The sequence below is a fragment of the Suricata suricatta genome, chromosome 1, assembly GCF_006229205.1.
Source record: "Suricata suricatta isolate VVHF042 chromosome 1, meerkat_22Aug2017_6uvM2_HiC, whole genome shotgun sequence".
Lineage (NCBI taxonomy): Eukaryota > Metazoa > Chordata > Mammalia > Carnivora > Herpestidae > Suricata > Suricata suricatta.
The window spans coordinates 35,995,456-36,006,224 of NC_043700.1; the positions used below are offsets into that span (position 1 = coordinate 35,995,456).

At 44.2% G+C, this 10,769-nt stretch overlaps 1 protein-coding gene across 3 annotated transcripts in view; it reads left to right on the top strand.

The window, feature by feature from the left end:
- Positions 1-10,363, top strand: part of GINS4 (GINS complex subunit 4) — a 12,621-nt gene extending 2,258 nt beyond the window's left edge. For 2 of the 3 annotated variants that reach the window (XM_029939456.1, XM_029939537.1), the window contains exons 3-8: positions 2,625-2,711; positions 3,517-3,630; positions 6,026-6,123; positions 6,290-6,378; positions 9,242-9,332; positions 9,414-10,363. In XM_029939456.1, the coding sequence (XP_029795316.1) occupies positions 2,625-2,711; positions 3,517-3,630; positions 6,026-6,123; positions 6,290-6,378; positions 9,242-9,332; positions 9,414-9,510 (576 nt within the window). In that variant the 3' untranslated portion in view covers positions 9,511-10,363. The remainder of the gene's footprint in view (positions 1-2,624; positions 2,712-3,516; positions 3,631-6,025; positions 6,124-6,289; positions 6,379-9,241; positions 9,333-9,413) is intronic. The other variant, XM_029939624.1, reaches the window with a different exon arrangement.
- Positions 10,364-10,769: the final 406 nt, after the last annotated feature.

Here is a 10,769-nt window from a genome sequence, read left to right on the forward strand (position 1 = left end):
CTGGGAGAAAATGTGTGCAATATTAGTATCCACGGTATGTAAACAAACTTTACAAAGTACTCAATAGAAAAAATGAAGTCTGGGGCACCTGGGTGGCTTAGTCGGTTAAGCCTCTGACTTCAGCTCAGGTCAGATCTCACGTTAGTGGGTTCGAGCCCCGCGTCAGGCTCGGTGCTGACAGCTCAGAGCCTGGAGCCTGCTTCTGGTTCTGTGTCTCCTTCTCTCTCTGCCCCTCCCCCTCTCATGCTCTGTCTTTCTCTCTCTGTATCAAAAATAAATAAAACATTAAAAAAAATTTTTTTAAAGAAAAAATGAAGTCTGAACAGGCATCTCCCAGAAATGGAAACCAGGATGGCCAATAATTCTATGAAAAAGGTGTTTAATCTTTTAGTGATCTAGAACATGAAAACTTAAATCCCAAGGAGATACCATTTTATATCCCGCAGATTGGCAGAAATGAAAAAAGTGAACAATATAAAGCAAGGATGTAGGGCCATTTGCACACCTGTACATACTGTGGTGAATTGGTGCCCTTTGGAAAATAATTTATTCTTGTATTGTCAAGTTGAAAGCATACATATCTTGTGTCCCAATCATTCTCTCCCAGGCACAACCCTAGAGAAATCTTCCAGGAGACATGCACGAAACATTCATAGTATTGCTTATAATAGTTAAAAATAGCCCCAATATCCATCAACAGTTCAGTGAATAAAAATCATGGTGTATATACACAGTGGGGGAAAAACAGCAATAAAATGAGTGAAAGATAGCTCCTGTGATAACATGGGTCACTCTCAAGAGCATAACGTAGAACAATAAAAGATACGTTTTTGAAGAAACCATTTATGTTAAGCTCACACACTTGCAAAACTATTGTTTGAGGCCGAACTTGCACACACTGGTGCACTGTAGTGCCTTATGATGTTGACCGTGTACCTCTGGGACAGCCAGAGGCCAGGCTGGTTGCCTCTTGTGGATATGAGGCGCTCCGCGGAAGGCAGCCCAAGGATAGTGGGGTCTGACAGCACAGCCTCGGTTGGTGGAAGGTGACTTACGTCTTGGGCCTGAGGCTCTGCTGCAGTGCCCTGATTGCAGCCGTGACGTGGGTCCACCACCTGGACAGTCACCAGAGCCAGACACAGACTTAGAGGCTGCACAACATGGCTGAGGAGCAACCCAATGGGCCGTTGATAAACACAATTCTGGGAGCATGTAGAGGATGCTAATGAAAGCCTGTTAAATAAATGATTTAAAATTTATTACCTGTAGTGCAGATTTTCTCAATTTAATGATTGTATTAATTTGCTAAGGCTTTACAGTGAAGCACCACAGATCGGGGGGATTAAACAACAGACATGTATTTTCCCAACTCTGAAGGCTAGAAGTCTGAAATCAAGGTGCTGCCACCACACCTTGTTATGTCTACGTACAACGTACATACAGACAAATCTAGTGACACTGTACAGAAAATTAAATACTAAGGTCAAGCTACCCATTACCTTTGAAGAAAGAGGAAGGGAGACACAGGGACCTTGAAAGTAATGATAATATTTGTTAGTGAAGTTTTGTGCACACAGGTGTTTGTATCTCCATTCATGTTATATGTAATAAATATTACTGTACCTATTTAGTATTTAATAAAATGAGTTAAAAAGAAAAACTGCTTTATAAGTCCTATATGACAATTTGGGCTTTTCTCATGTATAATCCTACTTGGAAATACAGACCGTCTTTCTGGTTAACTTTTACAGCACTGTTATAGGAGCTTGAGCATGTGAAAAACATTTATGATAGTAGCATACCTAGTATTTAATAATGTGTCTTCATGGTGATAATTGGAGACACAGAGACTCAAGGACATCAAAAGGAATAAAGTGAGCCTGATTGGCATGTAATTCTGAGCTGTGCTAAAACTAAATTTCCTGTTATTTGTGGATATTTCAGTTCTCTAAGCCTTGGTAATTTCTGAAATGTACCAAGCATCTGGGCCTTAGTCATACATAAATTAAGGATTTAACCTCTTGTTCCAAAACTATTTAATAGATGAATATCCTTTTATATTGTGATCCTCTATACTCCTAGGCAGTTACTAAATAATCTGTGTTTTCTCACTAATAAGGTAAGGATAACTGTATCCATTTCCTCTCAGATGTTACAGTGATGAATGAAAAGGTATTTGTAAATTGGCTCTAAGCTTCAGGAATGAGATGTGTAGATGTAGGTGTTATTCATCTCTTACAATAGAATGGTGCTGGTGCCCCCTGGTGGGAAATAGCAGGTGAAAAAGTAGAAATGTGTTGCTATTTGGTGAAAGGTACAGTTTGAACACCAGGTGGTGGTGTTACTCTCAGTAGTAGGTATTATACTGACAACATTTTTGAAGTGAACAGTGATTTATTTTGGTAGTGTTGGTTATGTATGAGATTGTAAACACAGCCTTTTCACTAAAAGAAAATCAATCATAAATGTAGCTTCTTTTCAAAGCATTTCTATTATTCCCAACAGATAGGCAAACGGTTTTCTTTGCTGGAAATAGCTGTGGTTTTCGTGAGATATGTACAGGGCTCTTTTGCTCCGTTGTGAATGATACTGATATATATTGGGGGCGGGGTATTGTTTTTTAGGCCTGGATGAATGAAAAGTTTGCCCCTGAGCTGTTGGAAAGCAAGTCTGAAATTGTAGAATGTGTCATGGAGCAGCTAGACCACATGGTAAGAAGTGCTTACGTCAGGGTTCCGAAGGAAGGGAACTTTAAAAGGGTTTGTCAGCACAGTGAGAGGTCGTAGTCTGTTTTGTTTGGCCCAGCCTTGTTTTGTTTTGTTTGTTTTTAATATTGAGTCAGTTACCTGCATTGATAAAGCATGAGCATTCCTGTAACATCTAGATGTCAGCTCCCCCTGAAAAATATAAAACCCTCTCGGTACCGGACCCACATTTCTGTATGAGAACAGCTGACTTGAGCAGGGTAAGGGCCATCCCCGTTTATGTGCTCTCTGCTCCCCCCAGCCCCCAAATGCCCGCCTTTCTCAGATACCTTGCCTGCCCGGCCCCCACAGACACTTGAGTTTGTGGCCCTTGGCTTAGAAGAGCTGGGCTTAAGTCCTTATTAGCCTCAGAGTACCTTAAAACATCGGTACTTTACAGTTTCTCTACTGGTGATTTAACACTGCTCTATATTTTTTCTGCTGTATTCTCTTCTTTACAATTGGACCAGAGTTCTTCTGGGCCCTTCTAACCAGCCATATTCAGATTCTATTCAGATGGTTGTTTTCCAAAAGTAAATGAGAATTGTTTGAACTTTTTATAATGAGTATGTAGTCCTATCTATATTATTTGTGTATGCAAATGAGAACTCTTAGGAGTTTTTCATTCTCCTCTGACCTAAATGACCTCAGCACTGCCAGGGATGATAGTCCCTGTGGAATTGTGCAGATTAAACAAAAAAGGTCCTTAGTCTGAATATCATGGGTTTTTTTTTATATATATATATATACACTTCATTTTCTCTTTTAATAGGAAGAAAATCTCAGGAGAGCCAAGAAGGGGGATCTGAAGGTCAGTATCCATCGAATGGAGTTGGAGAGGATCCGCTATGTCCTTAGCAGCTACTTGCGATGTCGGCTCATGAAGGTTTGACATGGAGATACCTGTGGGCACTAAGGCAGGGCCGTTTGTAGTAAAGACTGAGCATCTGGGGGAGACGTTGTGCGGGGGCCTGGGGGAGTCCGGGACCTAAAGCAAGGAGGACAACAGGTTATTCTGGAGAAGCATGGATGGAACATGTGTTGCACACTTCCAGGGACACGGTGGTGGTTTGTTTACCTGCTTTGTGAACGGTGCCCCGTGGAAGTACAGCAAGCTAGTGCCAAAGAGTCGTTTGCATCGGTTGACCAGAGAATAATGACCAGAGGGAAACCACTTTCAGGAATTATTTTGTACCCATCATGTCACCAGTGTCAAATTGACTGTGATAACTTGACATTCAGCTATAGTTCTGACGCCATTTAACTTATGAACTTACAACTGCAGAGCTTTTTTTTTTGGTAGGATGTCTATTTTAACCCTGGAAAGTCCCTCCTTTTTTAAAGCTTCTTCCCATTTGGTTCCACTTGTTCCCTTAGTTATTACAAAACAAATACATTCTCTCTCCTGTGTGAGAGTGCTCTCAGCTGAACATTTCAGCCGTTAATTTCCATTTACTCCCCTGGTTCTGGTTCTTGACAAAGGTTCTAGATTGTCAGTATCCTTAAATCATACCAACAGCACAACAGAGTACTGAATTCTAGATGCACAAGTTTGGTCACTTGTGCAAAACAGGATGATTGCTTCCCTTAATTCTAGATATTAAATTGGTAGTAATGCCACCTGGTATTACATTAGCATATTTCACAGACACATCACACTGTTCATTCTACACTTACCATGAACTCTAACCTCTTTGAAGTTTCTTAGTTACTCTTTTCCCATCTTGTCACTGTCCTGTATTTGAATGGTTTTTTTGACCCCTAAGTGTAGGGCTTGATACCTCTCTTACACTTCATCTTATTACATTGGACCATTTTCCTGATCTCTGGATCCTGATCTAGTCATTTAATATATTAGCTATCTCTTAACATTTTACGTCTCTGCTTTGTATCAAATTTGATAAGTATATCATCAAAGGTCTTACATGATTCATTAATAGGACTGGACCAGCCGTAGAGCATTCCACCAGAGACTTCCCTACAGGTTCGCATCTGTCTGTTGAATCCGTGTTTGTTCAACTACTTAGGAGCCTCCTCATCTATATTGTCACACAGTCCCAGGTTTACAGTTTGTCCCCAAGGGTGTCATAACAATGGTACTGTGTTTTAAAAAAATGGAGACATAAAAAAATATGCACTCCACCCTACTCTCAACTACCAGGCCACTCACCTTTTTTTCCTTAAGTTGGATAGATCCTCTTCATGTTAACCACTTAGTTTTCTTTGAGTTCACAAACCATCTCTTAATGATGTGTTCTAATATAATGCCACATATCAGTGTTAAGGACACTAATCTGTATTTGAAGGTTTCCCTGCCTTCTTTGTATTTTTGAATACTGAGAAACTGACCTATCTCTAGTATTTCACACCTCTTTGGACCACAGTGAGATTACGCTAATTAGTGAAACTAATGAAACTATCTATATTTTTAGTACACTAAGTGATATAGTAGCAACAGTAATTTACATATAACAGGACAAAGTGCTTTGTGCACTTGAACTCCACACAAATGTTAATTCATCCTGGAATGTAATTGATCCAAGCCAAAAACCTTAAACTCCTTTAAACATATAAGTGCTCATTTATCTTGGCCTCAGGTCCTCCCCATTGTCATTTCCCTACTTGCAGTTCCTTCCACATTTTTTCCAAGTTCGCCTCATTGTGGACTTCGTCCTTGCCTGTTATATTCTGATAATTAAGAGTCACTATTCTGTTTGTGCATTCCATATGCATCTTCCCAGCTTTGTATGTTCTATCTCATAGAAGAACAGCCTGCACGGTTACCTGGAAGTGTTAAATGATACCCCCTTCTCTTTTTCATAATATCATTTACAGTTCTATTTTTAGATCTTTTCTTATGAAAGCCTCTCTTCCTTTTTAGAGCCTTTATCTTTGCTCTGAATTCTTTGAAACCTTCCTTCTTGAAATCTTGAAAGTCTAGAAAGGGTTTTGACCATGAATACTTGCTTCTATTATTTTTTTTAATGTTTATTTTATTTTTTTGAGAGAGAGTATGGGGGAGGGGGTGGGGGGGACAGAAGAACTGAAGTGTGCTCTGTGCTGACAGAATGAGAGCCCGATGTGGGGCTCATACTCAGGAACCACAGGATTGTGACCTGAGCTGAAGTCCAGTCGCTTAACCAACTGAGCCACCCAGGCGCCCCAAGACTTGCCATTTTTGAAGTCAATTCTAGATTAACCTTAACCCATTTCAGAAAACTAGTATATTTGACTCTTGAACCCTGACAATATTTTTCATGATGGTTTTTATTTATCCTCAGATAGAGAAGTTTTTCCCTCATATCCTTGAAAAGGAGAAAACAGCCCAGGAAGGGGAGCTGTCTAGCCTTTCTCCAGAGGAGCTGGTCTTTGCCAAACAGTGAGTAAGCAGGACGCAGCGGGGGCTGCTTTCTTTCCCTGGCTTGTGAGCATGAGTTTGGTGATTGTCTCCATGGAGCTGATGGCTGGACCACTGTTGTGCCCCTGCCAGCCCGGCGGCTCCTGCCAGTCACGTGGTCATCGCAGTTTGAATTCCTCTCTTTCAGGTACATGGCTAACACAGAGACCTACCTCAAGAATGTTGCCTTAAAGCATATGCCTCCTAACTTACAGACGGTGGACCTCTTGAGGTCAGGTGAGCAGAACGCTCTCTTTTCAGACCTAGCTTCATGTGCCTTAGAGTAAGATCTTCATGTTTACTCTTGAGCCCAGAAAAATAAGCATGTAGATAAGCAGAAAAGAGAAGAGAGGAAGTGTTGTGAATTAAAAACAAAATCATTAAAAGCAGGTATAAGGGTAGCCAGTTCAGCGTGACTTTTGTGGTCTTCAGCATAGGCTGAAATTCTTAGGACCGCCATTAAAAATGTAGATTTGTTCACATGTTCAGTCAGTCACTCCTTCAGGCGGTATCTAACGGGGCAACCAAACCACACTAGTCTCTTCTGAGCACTGAGGGGGCAAAGTCTCTACACTCAAGGGGATCACACTCTTCCTCATCAATTCCAGCCCATGCAGGGACGGCCTAGCTTCCAAGGAGGAGTTAAATAGGCTAAAAAGACCTTCAGTGATTCCCATCACTTCCCAGACACCCAGAGGAAGAGCTCCCAGGATTTTTTGTTGTGTGGGCATCTCATGGAGAGGGGAGCAGGGCTGAGAGCTAGAGGAAAGGAGACAGGGAAGGCGGCTGAGGGAGAAACCCAGCCAAAGCCACCTTTGTGCTTGTCTCGCACAGTCCCCTCGACATCCTGCTGAGCCAGGGAAGGGAGTTACGGTAGTCACTCTCAACCCTGGATCAGCCACTGGGGCCGCCTGACGTGTAGGTTAAAGTGCATAGCCCTCAGTTGTTGGCAGCTTGACGTGTCCTCATCCAGCAAAATTGCCAGGCCGAATGAAACAGTCCTCTGGGATCCACCTTGTTCATAGCCTACATATAATGTGCGGAGGCCACAAGTTCAAGTACAACTGAGCCCTGGGAATTCATCTCCCATGTATCCTGTGCTGGGGGCCGCACTGTGACCCCTGTGGCAGGAGGATGGTTTCCGGGAGTCTCACTCAGCTCAGGCTGCTATAATGGAGTATGGAGACTGGAGGGCTTACAAAGCATTTATTTTCTCAAGGCCAGAAGCCTACGATCAGGGCGCTAGCAGGCTTGGTTTCCTCTGGAAAACCTATGGCTGCCACTCTGTGCACACATCCCTCGTGTCTCTTCCTCTTTTTTTTTAATGTTTGTTTACCCGTTAGAGATTGAGAGTGTGGGTGGGGTAGGTACAGACAGAAAGGGGGAGACACAGAATCCAAAGCAGGCCCCAGGCTCTGAGCTGTCAGCACAGAGCCCAATGTAGGGCTCTGACTCATAGACCACAGGATCACGACCAGAGCTGAAGTCAGATGCTAACCGACTGAGCCACCCAGACACACCATCTCTTCCTCTTCTTATAAGGACACCATTCCGCCTGGACCAGACCCTACCCTAATGGTCTCATTTCAGCTTAATCACCTCTTTAAAGGCCATTTCCCAATACATTCCCATTCTGAAGGACTGGGGTTAGGGCTTCACCAAATGAATATTGAGGGGACACAGTGCAGCCTATGACCCCAGGAGCAAGGCAAACCATAGCAGACTCGGTGGAGCTCTGAACTGGTCATTTGGTGAACCTGCCTGAGGAAAACAAAAGGCCCAGACCATGTCTCATTCAGCCACTTTTGTTTGCACCTTGGAAGAATAGGACTAAAGCAAGGACTGTACCCCTAGTCATTGCCCAGTGCTCTCTTCTAGTTGATTCAAACAGCCACCAGCATGCATCTGAATTCCTGAAACTGACTCTAACAATTCTACTCAATGATGGCGGACACCTCCTAAAACACTTGTGTGTCACTTGTCCCAGATCCCTTCCAAGGACTAGAGTCAGGCCCCCTTGGAACTGGGAGCTTGCGGGGGCATCAGCCTGCCCCAGTTGAATCTGTCTTGCTTAGTTAGCCCAGGTGCCCTGAGTTCCCCTCAGACCTCTGGAGCGTCATAGACTTCACTGGCAAAGTGGGGGAAGGTGTTTTGAACTAAGCTGGGTTTCCTGGAACCAGTAGCTGCTCAGTGGGGGCAACTGACCCTGTGAAGTTTGAGTCTCTGTTAGGCCCCAAACCCTGGAGCAGCCCAGGGGACCCCCTTACACCTTTGAGCCAATTATCCTGAACCCAAACCTGTGGATGAAGGAATCAAGGACAATATGAATCCTAAGCAAGGCTCTTAGAACTGAGAGTTATCCAGTGGGTTCTCAGAACCTGCAGTTGATGGGAGTCCTCCGGGCCCGCACAGAACTCGAGAAGTGAGAGCTGTCGAGCAGCCCAGCCCAGGTCACCTCCTTACATGAAATGTTGGCTGATAGTGGAAGAGGCCAACAGCCTCTTACCCTGTCATTGGCCAGTGAAGGGCCACTGCAGTGAAAACCTGTATTCCGTAGTCCGACATTCAAGACTGTCCCCATCACTCAGCCTTTCTCATTCTCTCTCCTCCTACTCCTTTGTATAAAAATATTTTCTCATTAGATTTATACAGTCTGTCCTCCCGAAACGTCATGCATATTTCTACCTTGGCCCTTGGTATTACCTCCCAGGCTCCCTTTGCCTCGTTGAGTCTGCATTGACTTCTTTCTCCCCACTTCCCCGAGTGAATGTGCCACCAGTGTGAGGCTTTATCAGATGCACTGGTAGCCCTTTCCAGAGTAGCCACGTGTTACGCTTGCTTGTATCTTCCATGGTGTGTGGCGGGGTTCCCAGCACATTTTACATATTGTCGTCTATTGCACGAGCTGTTGCTGTGTGAAACCATGGATGGGAAGCGTGCCGTTTCTGTGAAAAGCCAGATCTCTCCTCAAGTTACCCTTCCCCCAGAAGGCTTTCACATCAGGGGTCCCTTAGTGCTCGGGACAGTGAATCCCAGCAACTCTCCCACATTGATCTTGTTGGCTGAGCTTTTTCTGACTGCATTATCCTTTCTCTGGCAGTTCCCAAACCAGATCTAGATTCATACGTGTTTCTGAGAGTAAAAGAACGCCAGGAAAACATACTGGTAGAACCAGAGACAGACGAACAGAGGTGAGTCCTTGACAGTGGGAAGTCTTCCTCGACGGGGGCACCAGCTCAGCTCTGCAGATACACTTTTTCCTTCTTTTTCAGGGACTACGTGATTGACATGGAGGAAGGCTCACAACACTTGATCCGTTACAAAACCATCGCACCTCTGGTGGCTTCTGGAGCAGTTCAGTTGATTTAAAATCAAAAGTAAACAAGAATGATGGGCCAGAGCCTTAAGGAAAATATTTAGAAACCTCTCACCTGTGACCAAGGACATCAGGGCTCCTCCCGTGCATCACCGGGGCCTCGAGAAGGAGCCTGAGGCAGGGTTCCTAACTGGCCACACGTGCTGACTGCTGCTCTCGCCACAGTCAGCAGGTGGAGCCATCGCACTGCTGATGCCTCGTGTCGGGCCGCACTTGGAGGTTCTCCCTTTGTGCGCCTTTTCCAACAGAAGATAAAATCTCTTCTAGGGCATCTCACTAGACCATGTGAACTAACCTTCTGAAACTTCTACCATTGGACTTAGAACCAATTTCTTCCCTGGCTAATTGAAAATCACAATGAAACCAGTAAACCATTCTTTAAGTTTCCGTTTTGTGGCAGAAAGAGCCTCTGAACAGGTCTCGGCTTGCAGCCTAATGAAGTAGGTCTCCCTGCGGCTAAGCTGCAGCCCTTCCCCGAATCTCCGGCAGCTTTGCCAAGCCACCCTCCAGGCCATATGGCCATTCTTGGCCTGGAGTCTGTAAACAGCAACATTAACTCTCCTATCTTGTGACCTCAGCAGCATTTCTGATTTTAGCTTTCTCAAGGGAAGTGGATGAAATTAAACTAATGTGAGGGGGGAGGATGTAGAGACTGAATGAACCGTCTTTCCTTGGAACATGAGAAAAAGGAAACTGCATTCCAGTCTTGCTGACTGGAAGGCAACAGATTTTCATTTATATGACACAGGCTGTGAGAGCAATGTAATATGGTTATCATTTCCAAGAAAAATCACGAAGCAGAAGCAAGGAAGGTTTTATTCATTAATAAAAACATGTTCTATTTCATGCAGTGCTTTGTTTTTTTCCACAGTGACTTCCCCCTCTTCAGCCATTTATATTGTATTGAGCATACAGTGTGCCAGGCACAGTTCAAGGCATTGAGGCTCCAACCCCGAATAAAGACAGTCACTGTTCACATGGGGTAAGTGCTTTGCAGAGGATTGGAACAGGGTGACTCCCTAGAGATTAGCTAGATTGGGGGGTTCTCACAGTGAATCTCACTGACTTAGGCGGAGATCTGAATTCCAAGAAGGAGCCAGACACACAGATCAAAAGGAAGGTCATTCCAGGCAGAGGAGACAGCTTGTACAAAGGCCCTGAGGCAGAAACAAGCGCTGCCTGCAGTCCGTGTGCTGAGAACACAGTGGGCAAAATGGAGAAATGGTGCACAGGAGGGTCCGAGGAACAGGCT